This window comes from Acyrthosiphon pisum, chromosome A2, assembly GCF_005508785.2.
Source record: "Acyrthosiphon pisum isolate AL4f chromosome A2, pea_aphid_22Mar2018_4r6ur, whole genome shotgun sequence".
NCBI classification, from domain to species: Eukaryota; Metazoa; Arthropoda; class Insecta; order Hemiptera; family Aphididae; genus Acyrthosiphon; species Acyrthosiphon pisum.
Genome location: NC_042495.1, coordinates 48,714,818 through 48,742,597, shown reverse-complemented (window position 1 = coordinate 48,742,597; position 27,780 = coordinate 48,714,818). Strand labels below are relative to the sequence as shown.

Sequence of the window (27,780 nt, the reverse complement as noted above, 5' to 3'; positions counted from 1 at the left end):
AAAATGTCTAAATGCGGCACTGGGTGAGGTATAGTTAAGAGAAAACGGAAAACGGAAAACACAAAATAATAATAATAAATATTGAAAATAGAGACTCCGGGACACTCGGAGAGACGACGTTTGATTTTACCTCAGCCATCGCGCATCGATCTCGTTTTAATTTTAAAAACGTCAACTTCACGCGTCACCCAAGGGAAAATTTTTTTTATCCCTACTTACGATAACTAATTTTTTAACTCAGCCCGCCGCACCGCCTACCGCACGCGAATTGTCAGACCTCGCGCTATTATACCAACATAATATAATATATGATTATGTATAGGTATATACATATAAAGTATAAGGGTATCGCTTATCCGATCAACCCTTTCTGCCGCCCCTACAGAATCAAAATTATTACGTGGTTTTTAAAAAAAAAATATGTGCACGTGTAGGTTGGGTATATTAATTTCTATACACTCTAGACGTATAACTATACTGCAGAATTACTCTACACCATATGATTACACTTAATGACATAATATGATAACAACGCTATACCGCCATCACTATTAAGCAAATTATTATATGGAGGCTCTTTTCGAGATATCAAACGTTACCTACATTAAAAACGTATATACACGGTGGATTATTGCGCGCGAGCGCGCACACACACACACACACACACACACACATATATACACATATAACATATATAATAAATATTATTATATCAATCCCAACAGCTATGTACAAACGCGAATAATCACAATGAGAATCGAAGAGATTTAATATTAAATATTGAACGACCAACAATACGAGAATACTACTATATACACGTATAGTTTTATTACGCGAACATTCTCAAAAGGCGTGGAATTCCAATTTCGAAAGACGCACCATCGTTTTCCACAACATTATATTGTTATATTAAATTAATAACGTGCGAAAAAACTGTAAAGTCGAAATAATCGCTTTGATAACAAACATTATTGAATTGTGATCGTGCCATTTCTCCTGCTGCGGGTATACATGTACGATGTACCATCAGATAATATTTTTTAAATAAAACCAAACGTTCAAGAAGGTATTGATGAGCTTCAACACTTATTATATTTTGAAGCTTGAGCGTTTTGAACAAATCAACTCGAGACAAATGTGTTGCGTTAGGTAAATACATTAATTATTATTTGTCCAAACAAAATCAACCATTTGAATTAAAAATCACATATTTTCTAAAACTTTTTGGTAGGTATGCCAAATGATAACAAAAGAACGACATAACAATAAAAATACGCAATTTATTATTTAACACAATTGATGTGATCTGCAGAATTTGTTCAAGCTCGCCATATATATATATATAAAGTAGCAGCAGCCACAGCAGCGGTTTTACATCAAAATTTCGATTCCGAGGTAATAAAAAATGTACGATGACCGAGTGTGTATAGTTTTCACAATTCTGCCGCAAAAAGTGCAGTTCCGTGGGCTTATTGAAAATACAAAATTCATGAATGTCGAGCACACATAAATGTTACCGCAGTTCTATACCATATTGTTGTAAGGTAGAGTGATATAAAATAAAAAAGTATCGTCGAGTAAATATTTACGAATTTAAAAGAGAAGGATTTCCTCGTCAATCATCCGGCGAAATATATCCGACAGCGCATCTTCCAAGTTAAACGAACGAACGCAAAGAAAAGACAAACAAACTAACAAAATTTCCAATGTATTTAAAATGTAAATTATGATGCGCGAGTATCCCACACGTAATATAGTGATTTCCAAAAATCGCGAGTAATAAGTAATATTAATTAATTAATTAATATAACTCGTATACGCAATAATATTACTGCAATATCACACGTCGCAGAACTTAAACGGTATTATTGTATGGAACGGTTTCGGGATTTCAAAACTTTTCAGAGAGTGTAGAAACCCGTTTGCCGGAAAGGGGTAGGGATTGTCGGCAAGCCAGACAGACACGGCGCAAGGACGGACGGGCAGACAACAGAGAATTTTCAGTCGCAAGGACGGAGCGAGTAAAAAACGATGGCGACACATGAACGTAATAATGCATAATATATAAGTCTCGCCCCGGTGGCGTCGTCGACACTCACCATTTCCACGTCGTCCTGCACGGCGTCCGCTGCCGGCGTAGCGATGGTGGCCGTCGGTGGTGCCGTCGTGACGGATTCCGCGTACTGTAGCGCCGGTCGCTGAAACTGGTGCAGCGGCGGGTGATACGTGTTGTTGGCCTGCAAGTGGTACAGCTGGCCACCGACGTGCGGCGTCTTGGGTTGCGGCGTCACGGCGACGGCTAACTGATACTGGTGCAACGGTTGCGGCGGCTGATGCTGGTGCTGATATACGTGGTGGTATGCGGCGGCTGTGGCTGTGGCGGCGGCAGTGGTGCAGGCGGCGGCGGGCGAGCAACAGTGCGCGCAACAAGTCCGCAACGGCGGCGGCTGTTGCTCTCCGGCTACGTGCAGTGCCCCCGGGTACGTGTAGCAGTACGTGATTGCTGATGGCGCGTTGACCGGGGCCCGCCGGGCGGCAAACACGGTGGCGGCGGTGGCGGCTTCGGGTACGCAGCGGACTAGACCGGCCGGTCGTCGTCAACCGGACGATCGCATCGGCTGCGGCTGTCGGCGTCGCGCTTAGAACTCGTGCGCGAACGTGTATAATGTTACTTTAATATATTATCAGTATACTATGCAAACCGTGATATACTGTTGCAGAGTACCGTGATAAAGCACCTGTCCGGTGTCTCGTGGTCGTGGACGTTGGACGTTCTCGGCGGGCGACTGATATCGTTTGCGTTTGTTGATGTGTATGCGGTGTGTGTGTTTCAGTGTTTGTGCGAGGGCTAGCCGTTGGGTTTGCGTGCGTGGACAGAAAACGAGAAACGAAAGGGGAAAGAATAAAATAAAAAGGCGAAAAAGACGAAAAAGAGAAAAAGTGGTGTGTGCCGCGCGCGTCGGAGTGTAGCGGAGAAGATCCGGTACTGATGCGGACTCTGATCGCACTGGTCGCGACGGCGTCGGCCCGAACGGGGTCCGGTGTGTGTGCCGCGGTCGGCGGCGTCGACGACGAGCCGACCTGCGCGCATGCGCCATGCGACGAGCACACAGGTACGCCCATCGGTGGCGGGGAGGCGCTCTCCGCCCGCGGCATGTACCTATTTGCTCACAAACGCACACGAGCGGGACGCCCGTACACACGGACGGTGAACACTCCGCCACCGCACACCCACCTGGTGATTCCGCGCGTATTAGTGAATGCGTGTGAGAAATATGTGGAAGTGTAGGTGGGGTGTGCGCGAGTGTGTGTGTGTGTTTGTTAGTCTGACGATAATAGGTTATTAACCAAAACAAATGCGTTCGCAATTATTGCGATAAAAATTTGTATAATATAATATATTATAATGCGACATAACACAACATGAAGCGAACTTTCCTCCGAGCACGGCACGAAAACGCGATTGCTTAAACCCGCCACCGCTATCCGACTAAACGAATACGACGCGACGGCCGTCGACAATCGGCAAGAAAATAAAAAAGTATTGTTCGCGGGTCCTCCGAAAACCGTCATAACAGAAAACATTTTTTTTCTTCCTTCTTGTTCTTCTTGTTCTTTATATTTATTAACGTTTCTATTCAAACTTTTCCTATTGAAGTTTGATATATTTGCACTTTTAGTTTGTAGGTACACAATGTCTCTTTTTTCTTTCTTTTTTTCCTTTCACGACGAATATTTTTTCAAGATTTGCAGCTTTTAAACAAATGACCGTTTACACAAAAGTTTCTTAAACACTAGCGACGACAAATAAACAGAGTGCAACGACGAGCTTATATATATAAATAAATAAATATATTGTTTATATAGGTATAGATGCGTTATTTAATAATACATAAACGACTAATCCCAAGATTTAAGAAAAAATCGTTACGTACAATGAAAAACGTCAGTGATGGGTAACCACCGTACCTTTAATATATACGTATATTATATTCAACAGATATTATACACACAGGTTGAATCAACAGACGGCCTGTTGCTAAAGCGCCTACGTATAGACCTCCTGTCGGTTGCATACAATTCAAATAATATTCGCTTTACACTTGTCGGGTTTACTTAATAGTATGTGTGTAGGTACATACGTGTATTATAATACTTGCCTATACGAGCTGATCAAAGTATATACCAGAGTATACTGCTTTAAATTTTAACAGATCGTTCATAATAATTTTACAAATTGCATTTATAAAAATATTCAAAATCATTTTTTACAGTAATTTACCTAAATGTCATATACGCGTATGCCCCAGGGCATCGATGACGGATACTCAATCCTCACAAAATGCATCCTTCATTATCGGCGTGGTGAGTTATGAGCGGACGTTATACATTTGACATCGTGCGTTATATAATTAACTATTAAGATATAAACGTTTGCTCTTATTTACACATGGGACCGATGTGAGTAGTTACTGATTGAACTAGAGTAGACTTGACCTCAAAAATAAAACGATAACCGCTCGTCCGACGACTGTATAGGGATAATAGATAATATTATAAATAGTGGGGAACGTATTTGTATACTATTTGCAAAGAAACTACGGTCGTAACTATAACAATGATTGTGTCTGTGGTATTAGAAAAACTAAGGACAACAAATCTTTGTACCAAAATCTTCAAGGACAAAAATGCAAATTAATAAGATTGGTTTTAGAAAGAACAAATATTTATGTATGCATTGATATTATACTTAAAGTTATTATATAAATACTAAACAATATTTTAATATTAAAGGGCAGGGATGGCAAACCTTTTGAACACTGCGTGCCCAAAATTAGCGTTTTTTTTTTTTTTTAGAGCATGCCATGAAACAAATTATATTTTGTTACATTATAATTAGATTGTTTAATTTATGTATAAAAAGGTTAGTTTAGGACCTAAATAATTATCTACAGATAAAATTGAATAATCGTTAATGACCGATAAAAGCCATATGCTCAAAATATTTTTACCTATTACCTATAGTCTATAATCTATAATTTATATAGTAAAAATTTTCGCGTGCCCACAAAATCCTTTCGCGTGCCATCTCGGGCACGCGTGCCATGGATTTGCCAACCCTGTTATAGGGGGTTTCAATAAAATTTAATGGGTGCATAATGTATGATTATTAATAGGTACCCACGTAAGGACATCTTATGAGCATTGACATCTTAATTGTACTGATTTTTTATTTTTTTTTTAATGTTGATTTTTAAGATTTTGATATATTATTTTAATCATGCCAAATGTTTATTACCAAAAACTTACTACACCACGTTAATGTACGTATAATTATAATATGAAATAACGGATTACATTAAAATATAATTTTCGGCACCACAATGTCGACCGGGAATGCTAAAAATAAGACACATACTTTTAGGGGTGAATGTTCGAGATACTATTTAATTTTATAAATTCAATTTTCAATTAAAAATAGGTAAATTAATTTTTTTTAGGCCGTCGTGACTTGTGGACGCCAATTATTGATAATAGCGAATTGATGAAATCATGGCTATTATTTCCGAAGTAATTGCAGAACACAGATATAGATAATATAGGTACTATTGATTGTCAAAACTATGCGGTACGTAGGTAGTCAAGCAGACCATGCGACACCGCTTTTTCGCCATATTGATTGAATACTATGGTATTTTATAATTTATATGATGATAAAAATAATAATAATACATGATATATAAAAAAAACGTAAATCTCGTCACTTCCGACTAGGACGAAATTCACGTCACCTGTTTTCAGAGGATTAAGGATTTCGGCGAAGAAGATTTGATGCATATCAGTCACTTATATATTATTTATAGGTTCCTCACAGAAATACAAGACGGTCATTAATTTATGATCACCTCTACAACCGTAATTTATTAATTGTTTTATATTTTTTTATACCATATATTATATTATATGACTATAAAATCCGAGTAAAAATACAAAAACTTATTACAGGGATGCCACTCCCCAATCCCAAAACATACTGTATAGCTGGTATATTATAAATAGACGTTTTTTTTGTATCACTGAAAAACAATAAAAGCAGACGGAGAAGACAAAATAATGGATTTTTATGGATTATATTAATATTATTATTACCTCAACGAAGTGTATTAGCGTCAATCTTAGTGAATCTTATTTAATATATATACTAATAATCAATCAGTTGTGGACCAAATGAAACATTTTATAGACGCTAATGACCTCGCTATTACTACACAGGGCGAAACATTCGAGGAGTTGGAAGAGAATCTGAACGTCGTGCTTAATAATATGAACGAATGTTATAATTACATATATTACAAACAAAATCCAGCAAATACACAAATAACAGCCTTCCACTTACGAAATAGAGATGATAAGCGAAAATTGAGAGTTAATTGGAAAGGCACAGGTATGTGATGAATCAAAATAACTAGGTGTTAACCTTTTTCTAGACCTGACATAAGCCATTGTGAAAACACAAAAATAAAATGGGAACAAGAAACTGTTTACTTATGAAACTAATTGGCTCTCAATGGGGCGCAGACCCTAGCTCATGTCTTCAGAACGACAGCCCTATCATTATGTTACATGTCAGGTGTATATACTCTTGCTACATTGGAAAACTCAGACCATGATAAGAAAGTAGTGGCCCTAAATATAACTAATAGACTAATTCGGTATGCTTGAAACCAACCCCAGTTAAAAAAGTACAAGTACTATGCGGGATAGCACCTCCTTCAATAAGACAAAAGGGGGCAACAAGAGTAAAGAAAACAAAACAATAAGACATAATATAAATCTTTTATTTTTCTGAAGACAACAACTAGGTAGCCTATCACAAATACCTGAAGTGACAAGAAATACTTATGGAAGGAAGAAATGAAAAGGTATAATTCAGAGCTATGAAATGACCCGAAGGAAAGCTTACCACCCGGAAGTCACCTACCATGGTCGACATGGAAGACACTATAAATAGATTACAAACCGAAACTGGAAGGACATCAAAAATGGTGAATAAAAGAGGAGGAAAATGCGAATACGGTAGAGAGCTGCGGGATGCAGACCATCTCTTTGCATACATATTGCTCACAACTACCGAATATGTGCAGAAGAGAAGATTTTATGACAACTGAAAAAATTTCAGACAAGGCAATACAAATTTCTGGAAAAGAAGGAAATATGAAGCCCTATACGACAAGAAGAAGAAGGTATTATATTATGCGGTCATATTAAGATATTATATGTAGAATCGATACACCATCAGAATCACAAGTATTCAAACTTTTCGGCCGAGGGCCTACCATCTAATTAACATAATTGGTATACATCATCATGTGATAATTCAACCGTATTTCGTTCCATGCACCATGTGCATATGTATATAATATACATACTATATATCATATACTAGGGTGGATAATTTAATTTACCCATAATATATACAAAGCACGCGTCGTCAACATTCATTTTGTTTTATCGAAAACATTTTCATATCCGAACACTGAGATATTCATAACTTAAATACGGTCGACACAGTTTAAATTACGTTATGGGTATGATTGATACTATAAAAAACATTTTACGGCAAATACAGATAATCAATAAAATAATAATTTTTCCGATTAAAAATGTTGCTTTACAAGGGAAATACATTTGCAGACATAAAAGAAAAAACCAATCAATTTTTACTCCACGAATCCGATTGAAATTTAATATTCAATAATAATTTGTATAGGTACCTACTCTGCAGTCAACCATTTCAATTTCGCCAAACATTTTTAATTAAATCCGTATAATTTTCCTTAGTTTTTTGGGTTAGGTAAATCATCAAGACTATCAGGTAATATATACATTTGAAACGGGTTTACAGTGTTCAAATTAAGGTCAAAAAATACAAAGGAATAATTATATAAAATGTAAAGAATATTTAATTTTAATTTCTCTGAATAATAATATAGGAGAATGAAAATAAAAAAGGATAAAAATATTCCACTAACTAGAAACGAAAATTATTTAATATACTTCAACTTAAATACAATGTGCACGTTACAGGCGCTACGTAGCTCGTAGGGTTGTTACCTATTAAAATTTAAACGAATTTCCCGACATTTCATAATGGAATTTGGAACCTAATTTATTTTTAACGACGAAACACAGAGTTATTGAGTCGTTGTCGAGTCATGATTGTTAAAAATGCACGGCTACAAGCAGCATCCGTCGCTTAATACTACCACCATTTGTAAAAGAAAATTAAGTTTCACAGAAGCTCAAAGGAATCATTAAAATCAAGGTTGAGTTGGTTGAGCAATGTTTGAAATCTAATTTTAAAGGTTTCAATAATTTGATTCCCGATTTAATACATGTTTTATTATTCATCAAATATATATTTATCACGCAGTCTGTATAAAAAAAATAGGGATTAGGAGAACTTATAAATTTTACTCATAATAAACTGTAGCGAACGCTCCGGAGAACCATAATATAATAAGGGAAACACGTTAAATGTAAAAATAAATTACATTTCATATACAATGTATAATATTACTTTTTATAAATTTACAATTTAATCGTTAACACTTGTTAGGTAAAATCATTGACTTAGACAACTTGGTATACATGTACCAAGAAGTAGGTACATAAGTACAAAGTCAGCGTAATTTAAATCCTTTGAAACCACTATTTAATTGTATTTAAAAATAATTAATCATCAACTTAAGATTTCGAGAGGAGATTTTATGAATAAATTGGTTTTACGTTTCGTGTAGGTTTTATTTATTTTATGTATGTTTTGTATTACCTTGATTGCTCCAATCTTCATCTTTAAGGGTAGTTTCTAACATGGTTAAAATTTTTACTCACAGTTTAGTCCCAATAAACTCGACTGTAATTTATTTTTGAAGGAGCGGTGAGCGGAGGGATGGAGGGATTAAGTTAACTTTAGTTTTTAACTTGGAATGGTTTTAAAATATTTGAACTACCTACAATAACTTAAGATACATGAACATTGTAAACTGTTCATTAACAAATATTATTATTTTAAATAAAAGTTTTATATTGGTACAAAATAATATATTATAGATTTCGAGTGAAGCGAATGAGCGATGAAACCATTAGTCTTAGTAATCTTACAAAGATGTGTGTTGATATTTTAGAATTTTTTTTTATACAAGTAGATTAACAAATTGTTCTTATTAAAAAAGATTGAAAAATGGATTCATGGTTCTTCATAAGTTGATATTACAATATTCCAAAAATGACAAAAATATATCCTTCAAACGCAATTTTTTTATATTTACATAATATAATTAGAAGTAATAATTTTGATAAAATTGGTTATTATAACAAAAAATAATGATTTAGATTATTATGCTAGGATTAAAAAAATAATAATACTACCACATTATTAATAGTAATATATGCCTATAAAATATAAAATATTCTTAGAATTAGAGGCTTATCAATTTTAATAAATTCAGCTTCAGTGTATATTATAAATATTAAATACAGTTTGTTATTTTAGCGGTATCTGATAATATTAAAATTACAGGCTATCAAAAAAAACCAAATTGGACTTTGAAATGTATTAAAAGAATATTAAACATTTGAAAGAACTATAGGTACTCGCCACATTTGAGTACACAGCTAAGTCCTTTAAGACAGAACATAATATTATATAATGTACCTACCTAATATTTAAAATTGTTTGAGCTATAAACTATCATTTTTTTATTATTATTGTGGGTCACTAGATAAACACATCAATATAAATACTATTTTTTTTAAAAAAGACGACAATAAAATAATGTTTATTATCGAAAAAAAACACAAAATTAAATTATTTTAGAATATTTTTCAAAAAGAAAATATTGATACAACAGTTAAAAATAATTCGCGAATTGAATATTGTTTTCTAAATAAGATTTTAAATGTTAACAATTAATATTACCTAATACCTACATATAATCATATTATGATATTGTAGGTACATTATCGTAATTAGAACAAACTAAATGCAAAACACTAAACTCAATCATATCCTTACGAATTCAAAATCACGATAAAAATTGAACTTAGATTAACTTAGGTAAAATGAAATTAATACAAATAGAAACTCAGAAAACCCCCTAACGGAGTTTTAGTTATCATCTTAATGTAAAAGGATTACATTCAAATTACAATTTTAGATGAAGTATTTACACTTCTCGAGGACAAATACCTGATTTACCACTCCATATTGCGTTATTATTATTATTATTAGTAGTAGTAGTAATAGTAGTAATATTAGTAGTAGTTATAGTAGTTGTAACTACTGTAAAATCTGTAAACCATTATTTTAACTATTGTTGGTATATGCTGTGATTTAATTAATTCTTGTTTTATGTAAATAAACGATAGCGGACCGGCGGGAAAGCAAAACATAGGCAGTCCTCCCCCGGTTCGACAATTCTGATAAAAAATAAATAAACTAGTAGTAGTAGTGATAATTTTATAGGTAATAGTAAGTAATACGGTAAGTAGCAATATGATATAACAATTTACAACGTGAAAACTGTATTAACTATTTATGTATTTACATGATATGTTTATTAAATTCTAACACACTCATATACCTTCCAATTTTTACAACGTTTATCTAGGTATAAAATGAAAAACGACAATCGAAGTTCACTCCAGATCACATAATATAACAAAACAGGAAAATACAATAGATACCGATACAAAAAAAAATAAATCTACTATTTCATGCAAGCTCAGTAAAACCATCATTTGACGTCCTGGAGATGTTTTTTTTCTAAAGAAAATTAAGGGTTTAATTTCGATGGTTGACAAACTAAATGACGCTGGGAATAGAAATTATATTATAAATTAACGGACATTGCAGCAGATCTATAGTCACTATATGGACCGAAATAGAAAAACTAAAGTAACAAACCGACCTTGGCTTCTATTAGCTAATTAATGAAAATCCAGATTACAACGACAGAGAACCTAACAAAAAAAAAGAACTTTGATGAAAACCAAAAAGAATAAAAGGTTTATCGTAATGGACAAACAATACTGGGACTTTCTAAAGACCAAAAATTCAATTAGAACGATTAACTTTTATCACGTTATAAAAATGGCTGAAACAATTCTTTAGGGGAGATTATTATGAAAGCCCTGTTATTTATTATTTTAACACGAGGATTTTATTTAAGTTAATACAGATTATATGATTATAATACATTATTGAATATATATGATTTTTAATCATCGTTATCATTATTTTTGTATAATAATCAACGGTTCATTTACAAAACAAATGTATTGAAAAAATATTATCAAACTGACAGTTTTTATCATAACCGTAATAAATATCGATTGCATTTTTTTGAGTTGCTTAAAAACAAAGATACTATAATAATTAATGGAAAACAAAAGTCAACAATTATTTAAATAAAATACACTCATGGTTGATTGTAATTTTCTTTGAGAATAACCCTATAACATCTTATACTGATATTTCACTATCTCAAATAACGTTTTATCTGACTAAAACAAAATAATAAACATACTTACCCGAAAAGTCAAAATGTAAACAGCGTTTAACATTGCATGCATAATATTTATGTACATCATGCATGGGCTATTCAATTTGTACGTGACAAAAATAATAGAGATTGTGCGATACGTAATATACCTATACAGATGTAATCTCAACTAAACTTTTGTAACTAAATAATCAAATGGCCTCGTACATATTATGTACCGAAATGGAATGAACTCGAAACGATATAAATCGTTAAATGACTTCTCAAATTAGCGGCATTTTTATTGCACATTACGTATAATAATTATACAATCCATCGTGCGCGTATATATATATATATATATATATATATATATATATATATGGCGGTTACCTACCTAATTATATAATAATCGATGGAACGTTTTTAGCTACTGGTGAACTATATAGTTATACGGAGGCACACGTGTACGTATTAAACTATTTGCCATTAAATTTATCGAGATCTGCTCCAAATAGGCTGCTATATATATATACTAAACAAGATGATATAGAGTCAGCGGAAGGGACACACAGATACCTTTATAACCATTGGCTGCATCATGTTATTGCCCAGCCAAACTAACGGTTACACGATCGCGAACGTGTTCAATTACGGATTTTATGTCCGGGAAGCACTTAGGGGGTAACCGCAGTAATTGCCGGCGGATTCTTATATGTGATTTGCACGCAGGAAAAGTTTAATAACCCGTGCGGCTTTTAGCCGTGGAGGTTTCACGGCGAAGCCAACGGAAACTCGGCTTCTCCACGGAAAGCATATTATAATCATGACAATGCAGCTGCACTGTACAAAACGCAGAAACGAGAAATTTACCTTTAGGGATCCAGGGACATACGGTGTGAATTTGAAAAAATTTGGCAAAGACGATTCTTCGGCAGGGAGTTTTATATATTGGCAAGTCAACATATCCATTGTATTGCTTACCTGAAACAAAAACGAAACAATAAAAATTTAAATGGAGTATTTCCAAGCATAATATAAGTAAACATTTAGAGGAAGGATACAGTATTCCAAATTTACCAATGGTGACGTAACATTTAAACAGAAAATACAGGGGACAACTAAGACACATAAAATCTATATAACAATAAACCTAAAAACCAAAAAATATATATAACTACCTAATGGTTTATATTTTTATTTTATACAATATAGATGGCGATTCGCCAATCATACTTTTACCGATTTTTTCATTGAATAATGATTTTCAAAATGTTCAATATACTTAAAGATCATAATACATATTTAGAAATCTTGAATTTGTTTGTACTACGTAAGAAGGATTCGGTGGCAATACAAACTCTCATTTAAAATGAGAACCCTTCTTCATTACTGTAAGTTATTTAGTTAGTAATTTTATTGAAAATGTTAATGTACCTAATTCAATATTTGAACGAGTAATTTCTCAGTTATTAAAATGTCTATACTAAGGATAATAATATTATAAGCTACCTATATTATTACAGTCCATAAACATGGTTTAACAAAAATATAAAATAGATGTACCTTATATGGATCAAGTATTCATAATACTTGGACCATTTTTACAAATTATAAATGTTGATGAATATTTTTCAACCCCATTATCATGAAAATATTATCTTTAGTAGGTACAGAAGGTAAATAACTCAAAATCAACTGGTTCAAATTTTGATTCTGGTACATTAAAGTTTTTAGAATGTTTACAGTAAACAAGAGAGGATGGAATTTGAAAATCAATATTTTGCATCTCCACAGGATTACCCTTAAGTAGTACAAAAAAACATAAGAATTAAAAAAATAAATTCTTTAAGTATATTTAAAAATTCCAAAAATCTAATTTTAATTAACAATTTTGATATTCAAGTAACAAATGGGGTGAACCTTGGTAAACCCCCATGTACCTACGTAATTAACTAAAATTATTGTCTGATTAATATCTTAAACAATAAAACTTTAACTAAGTTTGTTATCAAATTGTAAATTCTGTAGAATAATTTGACTAAGAATACAAAAGAAACAATAATAATTCAGATATTCAGTACCTAATATAATAAAGACTATGATGTATTTTACTTAAATGAGAACCAAAAAAAAATCAAGACACTGATTTATTTTTAATTATTTCAATTTACAGTAAAATATTTTTGAATGAAGTAGAAATAATCAAGTAGAGTTTATTATATTATTATTTAAAATAATAAAATCAATTTAAAAATTAGTATCTAATAAAATTATATATTTGTTTTAAACAATGCAAACGAAGCTAATAAAACTAATTATTTTTTAAAAAGTATAGTTTAGTGGTACTTAAATAAAAAAAATATCCTATCAGCAAAAGTAATAAAATAAAAACAACAACTCATTTTTATTCAATATATTCATAATATATTTTACAGACACACAGATAAGAACACCTAAACATTTCACAATTTATTTTAAACCCTCAAATTTGCAAAAAGTGTATAATATGTACCTATTTATTTAATTAAAAAATGTGTACTGATGGTGTATTAATTTCAATATACCTAGTATAAACTCGAATTTAAAGAATGATGCTTACAAATCAATTAACAGTGATATAATTCAGCATATAGGTAAGAAAACTTTATCAAAATAAAATACAATACCTATTCATGTAATGGTAACTAAATGTATGTATATGCTTATACTTAAATTCTAATTGGGTAATGAACAAACCCAAGTTATTATCCTTAAAAACACTTGATGTACCTACAAAATTTACAGTATACACGTTTTTGGATAAAACATATACATTGCATTATAGAAGAGATTGAATTGGATCATTGGTTTATAATGTGTCACAAACTATAATGTACGAAAACGGTTTGAAAATTAAAAGACTAAGGATTTTCCTAAATTGGCCAGAGAAATGTACAGTATATATCAGGAATTACGCATAAACAATAAAAGAATTACCTTTTTCTCGAGCTTTCGGGACAATTTTATCCAGAATATAAATTCGTGTATATGACTTTCGTAACGGTACGATGCATTCACTGAGAACATATTTTTTTATTTATTTTAGTTACTTTACAATATACTTGTAACTTACGCCATCCAAATGCATTCAATAGTTATACATGTTTTATGATGTTAGGCAAAAAAAAAATAATAAAAATTCTACAACACTACATACAACACTACATAAACCTATTGTAAAATAAGTCAAATAATACTTTTATCTGCTCTTCGAATTGAAAATTGTAAATTTATCACGGATATGATATAAACGAACGTCGATGTTCGCAAAGTGTATTCCAATCCAATAATGTAAACAATATTATTATATTGATTTTGTGTGGATGAGGCGCAACGCGTAGGCAAATAGAACGCACCAGTGTGATGCACCTGCACTGGACGTCCGGGAAGAGTATACTATTTTATAAGGCTTACAAGATAGTAATAATTTTAAGTGTTTCGACATAACGAAGCGATGATGAATAAATGACTTATATAATATGATGATAAACATCTTATAAATGCTCTGAAAAAACTTTACGGTTAACGCCTTCGGTGAATTATTTTTTCTCGATCAAATATCATGAGTTTTTAAAAAAAAAATTAAAAAAAACAGCGGTATAGTGACCGTTTATACGGGTAAACCGGTTTGTAGATCAATTACAACGTAAATAACCTACGCATGAAACTTTATATAAAAAACATACAAACGATTCATTGTATCAATGGGTCATAGATCTAGAGTCACAAAATCACGGTTTAATCGATCAAACTCTGCCTCTCCACCGTTCGTATTTTTCATGGCGCATTCGACGTTTTCAATTATTAATATCTGGGTTTTAATTCCGTCTATATAGGCCGAATCCTCCATTTATAAATATTATACAGAGAAAACCATAAGTCTAAGCTTTCGGTAAATATCTTACGCTCACTGGCCCTATATAGTATAATAATATATAATTGATAATCACGTGTATATATAAACAGAAACACGATTGGCGTTTAAAAATTTAAACGCTTCAAAATGCGTTTCCGACGGGTGTGATTAAAATTGAGTAATTAAAACGGTATACGAGTGCACCGCCTCGAAAAACGCTCTGAAAGTTCGACAACGAACAAAAGATGATTAACCGCTGCAGTATATTTCTTTTGAAATTTTTATTCGACATTAAATTATTAATACGGTATAGTATAATGACTTGTTGACGGATCATTTCGAACATCACGAGATTCATACAAACCAATAAAAACATTAAATTCAATACGAAAACACTGAACCAAACCTGCATCTGCAGTGTCGTCTCGTCCTAAATTGACGACTTCAAAATTTCAAATATTAAAATTAACTACTACTCCCATCGCCCCTACGAATTACTGCGTATATACCGGCATTATAGGCCTAAACTAAGTCCTAACCCAACCTTACCCAAACGATTATGAGAGTTAGAACTTTTGCTAATAGGGGTACCTAGTTATCCAAATTTTGACGGTACGAATAAATATTTTTATTTCGTTGTTCAATCTTGCATTTGATCAAAAAAAATCTTTATTGTTTCTAAAGAACCAAGTTACCAATCATATGAGTTTGGAACTCACAGTGTTTCCACACATAATATTATGTAATTTGTAAAAAGTGGCTCATTTCAAATAATCTCAATAATTGCACCAATATATATACATATGTCAAAGTTTATTTTCCACAATGAATTATTCCAAACAAAATTGCAAAATAATGATACATGGATGAAGCTAATGCTACTTGTGTTTCATTAAAACATTTACTAACAATATACACAACTGATATTAAACAATTTTAGTACATTGTTTTAAAGCTCCTACACTATTATCCTGAGAAAAAAATGGTTATAGGGACCTATATATGAACATATAACTTGCACATGAATTTATTTTTAAACTTGAATAACATAATTATTACACATCACCAAAAAAAAGTTTACAGCAACTTTAAAATATAGAGAATGATGGTAATGGCCAATGGGTTCGATTCCTGATGGATACTAGCAGTTTATTTATTTTTAAATTGTTCAGTATTGCAATTGGCCATATAAAATAGTAATTTCAACTAAGACTAATGATTAATTCAACTACGTACAATAGTTAATGCTTCTATTCATATAATAGATAGTTCTCAACTCTATTCTCCGTAAGTTTACCCACTTTTTTATTTTTGCGCACGCTGAGTATGGTGAAAACGTCGCGAAAAACCACAATGAATATGCAGTCAACTGTAGTGTCATAACGTTTTCACCATACTCTGCGTTCGCAAAAAAAGTGGGTAAACTTAGTGATAAAACAATTCGTGATATGTCACTCTACTATTAATAATAATTATCGATTAAACTATTTAAAATATTATTCAATAGTTATTCTAACTACATGCATTCAACTCTGTAATTCATGTTGATACTCCCAACCATACATTTATTGTATCACCATATTAACCTGAAATAACGTTTGTTGGGTAACCTGGTAACCATTTAAACAGTTTTCTCAACTACTATTTTTTTTTTTTTTTTGTACGTACTGAGATTTTAAATAATCCCAGACTTGGGTATAAAAAATACGATTCACGCCTGTTGATATTCATGTATTTTGGCTTACCGTTTAATTAAAAATGCAATAAAAAAATTTTCGACAAATATTGTGTTATTCTCGAGGGAGATTATGGCGTAACAGATGCGCTTAAAAACATAACTTAATTTAAATATTAAGTTATGTTGTGTACAAAAAATGTTTCAGTGGAAAAATGGTATCATGATCTCATGTGATGGGAAAGATAATTGCAGATAGAAGATAAAATATAAACTCTTTTGGCGGAAACGAGTTATTCCGCGAACCTGTTTTTTTACAGGCTATTTTTTCGATTGTCACAACGGGCTAGTACACAGGTGATTTAAAAACACATTTCACGAAATCCCTTTCGTAGTAAATCCCGGAGTTTGGCGAGATTGTATACTAAGAACAGTACAACCACGTTTTCCAGTCCATTAGGCCCCTCGAACTCGGAGCCGTCTAGTATGCGAAAAATAAAAAAACGAGGATCAATGTTTTCTCTTAGTTCATCCACACCACCATCCCCCAAACGCGTTATTATTATTAAACTTATCGATACCAGTGGTGCTTGTTCGAGAAAGGTACCTACACATTTTCGGCAGAGGTATAAACAATCCGTTAATCACCCTTAAGTTAAACCGACTCCATCTCCTGATTGTAGTGTTACGCGATCAATTGTAAACCTAATGAAAACAAATATTTTGGTGGAACGAATAAATAACTGATGGTATTATAATATAATTCCGAACGTGTGACTATACGAGCGACGCGCACTCCAAGCAGAGACCGGGAACGCGCTCGCTCTCACACACCGTAAGATATTTCTCCGTCGTATCTAATTAAAAATCCGTAATCCCGACCAACTTTCCCCTCGCCCATTCCGAAGGTTTCCTCCCGCCGGACCATTTTCCCAGGCATTGCAATTTTTTTTCCTTTTAATTAAACGCCACCTGCCCTCCCACGACGACGACCATAAACCGCCGAGACTTCCTCTATTACTTACTGCACAATACGCGATACCGTTGTATTGTCGTCACTGCCGAGTAACAAGTATATACCTACCCTCTCCACACATTTCTCTTTAAAATAGGAAATTCCACCTGTTGACAAAAAATACAAAAGAGGATCGGCGCGATAAACGTAATTAACTTGAAAGAGATGAGAATACCGTCGCGTTGTTCGCAAAGACATTGTCTAGCCGTTGTCATCAATGGGCTACTGCAGCGGCAGTGTCCCTGAGGACCTAATGGATATTGGCCAAGGGCGGGGAGACTGCCCCACCCCTGTATTGTGCACGTCGGATATATAAAGTAAATTGCGTCTAAGAGGCCGCCTGCTACAGCTTATATATTCTATACGACAAAACGACATTGTCGTATAAAAGAGAATTTACGGTAGCAACGAAGGTGGCGATAGGGTTGCTAGGATCGCATGAAAGTCCCGCAGACTCGTTTAAGTAGAAAAAATATCGAAAGACCTCGTCCTATGTAATGACAAACGCTACGGGAAAAACACCGGTATACCCCTTTTTATCCGGAGGTAAAACGTTTAAGCCATAGTTGAGGGTAAAATACGCGTTCGTGTATCGGTCTTTCGAATTACATTCCGCACTGCCTAGCGTACATGCTCACCTACCTACCTACTTCACGTGGCCTATATTGCATAAATGCAGTAACGAGCCGTGTATATTATACTTACGAGAGACGATAAAATTATGTGCTTAATTTTTCCACACGTCATACATAAATAAAACGATAGATGGGAGCATATTATTTACCCACGTACAGGTAGAAATATACATACTTATTACTTATGTATTATACATTTCGGAAGTCTTAAAAAATACTCCACCATATACCTACTAAAAATTAAATATGAATACTGCACGGAGCGAGAGGACAAGTTTATGTTAATCGCATACTCGTCTAAAAGGAATTAAGTGAGCAACTCGTTAAACATAATTTTAATTATACAAACTACAGCTGCAAAATATTTCGATATACATGTTTATACCTACAAGACTACAAAATATATACGAAGATCAATTAAACAAATATTTTCGTCAATTATTTAGATCACGTAGTCGTCGTTGTATTTTTTTTGTTAAAAATTATCATGAATCGTATGACATATACTATACGCAACAATGTGACTGAGTGAAAATTGTATTACCTTATATACACAGAAAAACATAGAGTAATCAATTCGAAGTATAGTAGAGCGTTACAATATGATATATTTCAAACAATTGCACAATCGTAATGTCAACAAAATTTTACAGTTTATAAAAATTAATGTTCGGATAAAAAGCCGACGTTGAAATTCGAAATAATCATTAGGTCATGGATTATTAGGTTTTTATGCACGAGTGAACATATTGACAGTCAGAAATTAATTTACTCAAATATATAGTAGTATTCTGTACTATATAGTTATTCCATATTGGAATAATTTATACGAAAGAATTTGCATAAATCACATAACACAAATTAAATTATTTTATAGTACCTAATATTGTATTTTTTATGATAATACGCCGTGTTAGAGGAACTCTACTCTAACCGTACCGCAATAATTTTGCATTTAATCAATTCACATAAAATGTAATTGTATTTCACTTTTATTATTTTTAATGAGAAAAAAAATGTATTTGAAACGAATTAACGTTATAATCAACATTAAATCATTTATAATATACATCACTTTCAGCGTACTGTGTGTTCCATTCTGCTTATTATAATATATTATACATATAAATATAATTGCTAAACACCACATGGGTGGCAATTACTGTTAGATTTTTACGAATATTATTAACAAAAAAAATATGGGTAACGAACAAATAGTTGTAGCTGGCATATGTTAGAAAGATAAAAAGATACTGAACCCTTGCATTTCAAACTCGCTTTGTTTTTCGGTATTTGAAGACTAGGCATAGTAATATTTGTATATGCGTATATTATATTTTAAACAATACAAAAATGTTACAGTTTTGTATACCTAGTGCCTACATCAATCATGGTAGAAATGTCATGTCTTGTTTTTTTGATTCGTTTGACATATCTTAGACGTTTCATAATTTTTCCCCTTACACAAAATTCGTTTACGGCACACATATATATATTGTAAATATATACTTTTTTTTTTAAATTTAAACTGAAAACTTTGTTTTTATTAAAATTGACAGAAAAATATGTCAAAACGTCATTCAAATATTTTCCAGTAGACTGCCACACTGAATAAATTAATAGAGCCCTATATAACAGGAACTATAATAAACAATGACGCACGTTCGTATAAAAAACTCTTAGACAAATTATCTAAATCATACCTATAATCATGAAAATTACATGGATAAACTCAGTGATGCGATTTTTAATGCGATGCTTTAATAAATAACGTTTGAAATCTTCTACGGTTTAATTCTATTAAGTAACCATAAAATTCACTTGCTTCGAGAGGGACTTATTTAACGAAATAAAATCCCTGTGCACTATTTACTTTGGGGCCTTTATTAGCTACAAATTTAAATTGAAACAAATATTTAAGGTAGCTGACTACCAAAATACCAAATACAAGTTTAATCCGTAAATCACAATGATTTTTTCAAAGTTAATTCCAATTCACATTTTTTTCTTATTTTGCAAATTCAGAAATAGTGTTTTAAAAACATTAATATTGTTTGTATTCATCATTGTATTGATTGGCAGTTATAAAAAAAAGAGTCCAGTTTTTCTTATGTTAAAGAAAGCACACGCAAGCATTTATATAAGCATCCATAGTGCAGAAAATGAACGTACGCCACAACAATTCGGGGTTGGCATTGCAATTTAATATTATGTACACATTTGTGGTGCAGACAATGCAATTAAGGCCTGACCTTCAAAGTAAAATTTAAAAAGTTTTAAAAAAATAATAATAGAACATTCGCAATGCGTATTTGACCATTGTTCATGGGGTGTTTTAGGTATAGGTACTTACCTACAATTAGTAACAAATTGAAACTATATAATTATATCAGTATACGTCACTAGTACCTAATAACTGAGTTCACTAGAGTAATTAATTGCATTACAATTGAATTTGTAAATATATAAATTAATCATTTAAGAAAAAATAAGATTAATAAGGGGCCGAATTTCTCCCACCCTTACAAATATGGCTTTGAGTGTAGGTAGTTAATTATAAACTTACAATAATATTAGGTAATCTCGAGGTAACACAAACTCGTGTTCGGGCATAATTAAATTTTTTAGATGATATATAATTTTTGCACATACAATTAATATATTATACGCCTATGCATGTTATTAAAAGAAATCAAATATATAATTGATATTCTGACTATACTAAGTAATACCTTGGTATAACATTTATTTTATTCACTGCAGAACAGAGATACAATTTGAATGTATTTTTTATTTTTTATTTAAAAAATGTTTGATAGCGGTAAGCTGTATTGTGGAACTATCTTATAAACGCTGACACTATAGTTGATACAATCACGTCGTACCTACTTACTTCCATTTTCCATTCGATCGAAAATAAGTGAAATCATTTTATCAATCGCATCATAAGTATTATACTTATATAGGCAGGTAAATAAACAACTAAATAGCTTACTTGTAATACGCTACTGAATTGAATGTTTATGTTAACCGGCATTTTCATGATATAGTCAATGTTATTGCTTCTTATAAATATTATCAGTTAAAATCGGCAATCAAATGTAATACCACTAGAGTATACCTACGTTGAAAGTGATAAAACTTAACGACTATCAACATTTGAGTGTATATATACTCGGTATAAGTCTCTAACATTCTATAATGTATAATTACTAATATTTAATTTATACAATACCTATATATATATAGGTATATTTCAATCATATTATGGTATTGTATTGCATTTAGTAGTAATAAGCATTCATAATAAATTGTATATTTCTACGTATTGGTTAATGTTTTATATTGTATAATTTATTATGTATTGCTTTTGTAAATAAAAATTATTAAATTATAAAGAGTTTTTGATAAGACTGTAAATGTCTACTATCGAAAGTATTGTTTTTTCTGGTAACGAGTCGAATTATATCGAGTCATATTGAGTTCAAAAGTCAAGTACTCAAGTTTTCATTTATTAAAAAAAATTTAGTCAAGTGGACTCAAGTATACTCGAACCCGACTCGAGAATTTTTCCCAAGTCGACTACTCACACATCTCTGTCGATTAACATGTAAATGGTGAATGACATGAAATGATATTTTTGCTGGTTATCAATCTATAGTTAGGTATATTATGACTGCGGTCACAACTCCAAAAGGAAAATAATTACTCCTTTAAAAATTACATAGCTATTTCAATCACAGATTTTATGTAATAAATTAGATTGTTAACTATACTATAATGCGTTGTTCCCCCATTTTATCCAAAGCCAGAAATATGATCAACCATCCCAGTATTATCATCATACGAGTGATGATCAGTGAAGTTCTTGTTATCAATATAAATAATAACTGATACCAACATAAATTTTGAAATAAATGGCGATTGTTAGCTTTAATAAAATCTAAGGATTATATAGGCTTACGATAGCAATCTAGTTTATTAAATATATCTATGATTCCAATCTAGAAATTATATAAAATTCAGTGATTCAACATGGTTGATCAAATATAGGACACAGTTGCATTTAAACGTATACTATAATATTTGTGTAATATAACTGAAAACAATTATGCAATTCAACTGATTTTAATTTTTTTTTAATACATTTAAATGTTTAACAAACAAATTTAAATACATTATATTTATTTTTTTTTTTGACTTGACAAATAATTTTTTTTAAATTATTATTGGAAGTAGTATAAAATCATTTTAAAAACAAACGATATCTATACTAACAAAATCAGTTAAATCTGTTCAATGTATTGCAAACATACCCAGTATACTATATAGTATAATATATACAAGTATAAACATATAGTCTATGGTTCAAGTTTTAGAATAAAATAATTTTAAAGTAACTGTACTAAATTTGAATAAATAATAATTAAATAAAAAAAAATATTATGGCATTTAAATCGAGAAATGTTATAAATATTAGGTATAATATTATCATAGTAAAATATCGTAAGTAGGTATCAAAATTTAGATTTTTCATACCGTTTTTTATCATCGTTCTTTAATTTTTTATCTAGTTAGTCTGAAAATACGTAAAATGTTTAAGTATTAAACAAACAATTACTAAATATTACTATACGCACTCATCAAACGCAGTACACATGACAACTTTCCACAAATATAATAATGAACTCGTTCTTGTCGTCCGGTGACCTCGAGGTCGGTAGACAGTAGTAGTAATATAGTACCTACTAATAAACGGTAGACTGTAGCAGCTTTATAATATTGTCGCGTGCAAACTCCACAATTTACATGGTTCGTCGACAATACTTCACAGCAGTCCGCGATGCGCGTCTCATTTAATTTAATCGTATGACACACCAATATTATAATAGGTATACCTCAATCTCAGTTATTATTAAAATAAACAAAAAAAGTATGGGAGGTCTGCTTTAGACGCGATATTTTAAAGCCAATTACATACGTCTGCGATGCTCACAAAAATACTAAGAGACTACTATATATGACGTTCGAATAAAAAAGAAATATTATCGTAACGAGTAGGTAATTAATACGTTAATATTACATAATATAGTACTAAACTAATAAAAATTGTTCTTCTAGAAAATTTTTCACGACCGTCAAAACGGTGAAAACGGTTAACCAGGAAGGTTCTGCGGTTAAAGTGTAGACGCAGACTTGAAATATTTTCATTTCACGTATTTTGATGTAACCTCTGCTCGGTGCTTGAGTTTCCCCTAAACATTTAGCGACGGAGTGCAGTAACCGGTAATTTTCCAACCGTAGCCAAGAGAACGGTGTTACTCTGGAGTTGCAGGCAGAGTCGATGAAACAAAGTTTACGGTATGTATATACCTTAAAGTACATTATGAACGCTCAATTTCGATGGGAGCGAGAGAAAAACGAATCGAAAAATGCGGTAATGTATTCATTTCGGCAGCACCGCGAAAACCGATTAGTTTCCGCACAATGAGACGTTTTACAACGCACGTCGTTCCGTTTGTTCAATTCGACTTTTCCAGTGATCAAAATCTTTAAGGGCCCCACGCGATTGAATGTCTGGTGGAAAACCTCATCAAGAAAGCAGTTTTTTTTTCATTTTTTTTTGTCAAATCCGAAAAGAGTTTTTTTTAATAGGTATATATATATAATGCATGAATGCCGAATGGTACCTATATACCTACAAACAAACCAGGAATAACTTATCGTTGCATTCAAGAGATTTATTATTCGCGTAAAACCTCCAACCGTGGATTAACGCGCAACGAATGAAATGCAAATTTAAAAAAAAAAATATTATAAAAGACGATGAGGCTCGTCGTACAGAAATTTGTTTACTGTCTCAGTCCACCGTGTATTATATTCTAGTAGGTAACCCATACAAATTATGCTACACGACAAATTGATGTCACACAGACAATATAGCACAATAGGCAAATTATACTGTATTATGCATTCTTGTTTCAGTCAAAAACGTAATAAGCTGACCCAACAGTTGATAACAATTTTATCAGCTATAAATGTTATTGGCGGTTTTATATTTGCATTTGAAAACAAAATACAAATGTTACACAAGCTGCCCGAGTTACGACTTTCATAAACGTAATGTTACATAATGTATAATTCAGTTGGAACTATGCCTACTGAACACTTATCAATGTAGGTTATTTATGTTCTATACATATTGTGTTAAATTAATAAAATATGTTCAGTATTTCTTTCAGGGATTTTTAATTTTCAATGCATCGGTTCCGTGACAGCTTTAACACTATATAGAATTTGTGTTCTCCATAAATTGGTTTAAAATGTTTTAATAAAATATAGATAAATGTTTTCATATTATTATTATATATTATATTGTCTAGTATATTATTTTCATTTATCAATGCGATTCTTTGATGGGTTAAATGATTAAGAAGGTACACTATCTGCAAAAGTGTTACAACCATGACTATAATACGCGTGTAGGTAAGCAAAAACTACATTATAAGACTTCCTCTCAAAAAAAAACCTATACTACATACCTGGGAGTTCTTCATTTCTTCACAATATATTTAAAATATTAATTATGGAAAACAATGACGTAAACAGTAATAGAAATATAAGAATAATGTGTCGCTATTATAATTTGTATGCGGCTGTAATCAAGAAAAATTAGAATCTAATTAGTATCAACTAATAGGCGTGTTCTTTTTGTAACTTCGCAGAAGAAATTATAATAAGTCGTGTCAAAATGTGTCTTACAATATTATACCCAGTACCTGTACTCGTGCATGTATTTTTAGCATAATAACATCATGCATCATGCATTTATTGCACATATTTTATGGTAGCCTTTTTTTGGTAAATTTGAATTCAATAATAATTGGACATTTATTTCTCGAAAAAAAATTATTATTTAATTGTTTTTATTGTAATCCATAGGACTAGCCCATGAGTGTAAAAATACGAATAAAAAATATTAGCTATATATATTATATTATACAGCTTATATTTAAACACAGAGCAATACTTTGACATTTTAAATGGGAATAATAACAAACGTAATCTTGACAAATATTAATTCAAGATAATTTTTTTTTATTTGATAATATTTAAAAAAAAAATAATTTTACGCAGTTTTGCATTTTTAGAATTTTGAAGTGCGTGCTTTTGCATATATTTTAACAACAGTTTTTTGGTGCATTAAATCTACAGTCTTGATTACCACTACTAGGTATAATATGTCTACCTATATACAACAGTTTAGAATTCTGAAGGAAAATCAAACATATGCATTAATTATTTACTCGTATAAATCAACTACCTAGCTGCAGCTATCCTACGATACTGATAGCTCTACACGAAGATATAAATACATTTTGCTCACGGGTCGAAATTAAAACGAGACACATGATAAAATATATAATAATATAATATATATTGTATATTTTGTTATATCGTCAGTTTAGTCTCGTAGACCATAAAACAAAGAACGTAATATCCGAAAGGTTTTTTTTTTTTTTTTTTTTAATATAAAATGCGTACATGTTACTATATATGTGTATACATTGTCGTCTCAGCGGCGCCTTACAGTAAGTTACTATATACACATTGTACTCCGTTGCACGACGAGTATAAGGAAAAAATGTCTCGGCCTAAAGAAACAAAAACCGAGCTTATATATAATATCTATCGCTACTATACTAATGCTGCAGTCAAAATAAAAAATTGTACACGAACAGTTTACAAAAGACTTAAAATTCTTAGCTGGGGTTCCTACAACAAAGGTCGACGGTAAACTAGAAATATGCTATGGAATTGTTTGTTCAAAAAAAGAAAAGTTAGTACCTATAGTTTTTGTTCCCCTGTCGCATTTACCTAGGAAACTGAAAAACTGCATTTAGTGAGAATTTCTATGAAACTTTATAATTCTATTTAAAGTTTACGTTTTCTTCTGATTGTCATTGTTGCACCATAATATGCGTGTCCCAGCAATAATAGTATAATATAGATTTTAATAATAAGTATTACAAAATACGAAACTCCACTGGAAAACATTAGGCAAAGACACTATTTACCTTAAAAGATAAATATTATTTTAATGGTAAACTTGTAATTTTATTATGGCTTAATCGTGGAAGTTAGAATGCTCCTCATATTCTTTTTTTTATCATATTTAATCATATAATAAATAATACTGTGATATATTTCGATAATTTAATTAAAATAAAAACTTAGGAACTGTGACAAACGATTAAAAGGACACAACTCTGTAGTTTGTATATTATATATTGTCAATACAAATGCAGATCTCAAGTATAGGTATGGCTACTATGTATTACTAGCAAATTAAAGTTAAATCGACATCAAACAATTGCCGTTATACTTTCTAACTACAATATCACGGCAATTACTCAAATATATATACATTATACGTGTACGCGCATATTATAGACATGTAATGGTTTTTGTAATACATTAAGTACGTTAAATACGTACATAGGTTATTATATAGATTGTGCCGTATAAAATTAGAACAAAAAATTGTATTGTTGCGTTAAGATTTGTGAATTTTTATGATGAGAAAGCATCGTAATCAGTCATCGTTCGAAATAATGAAAACAGAAGCAATCGTTATTTCTACATACATATTATATACAGATATTATTATATGTAATAAATGAAAAAGTAATGACCGGTAAACAACCGGTATACAGTATACTGCACATAAGTAAAATACAAATTTTCCCTTGAACGAAATACAAAAAAAAATACCAATATCAACATCTTTGAAAATTAAGCCATAATGGACCACAGCGTACACCGGGAAGTAGTTTGAATTCAACCGTAAAAGAAAAATGATATAAACCGTATATATAGGTACGCGTATATTACGACGTTATATTATAGTTTCCCGAGGATACAGTTTCCGATTTATTTTATAATCAATTTTCATTATTAATATCGAAATAAAAACTTTTTTATAGGATTTAGGGGTTTTAAATGTGCGA

At 31.6% G+C, this 27,780-nt stretch overlaps 1 protein-coding gene across 8 annotated transcripts in view; it reads right to left on the bottom strand.

Moving 5' to 3' along the window:
• The window catches only part of LOC100162918 (polypyrimidine tract-binding protein 2), a 139,003-nt gene that overhangs the window by 89,879 nt on the left and 21,344 nt on the right, over positions 1–27,780 (bottom strand). For 5 of the 8 annotated variants that reach the window (XM_029490329.1, XM_029490330.1, XM_008185290.3 and 2 more), the window contains one exon: positions 12,420–12,530. The exons of 2 other annotated variants lie outside the window; for them this stretch is intronic. In XM_029490329.1, coding sequence (XP_029346189.1) covers positions 12,420–12,530 — 111 coding nt within the window. Of the gene's footprint in view, positions 1–2,099; positions 3,033–12,419; positions 12,531–27,780 lie in introns of those variants that run through there. One more of the 8 variants, XM_008185296.3, reaches the window with a different exon arrangement.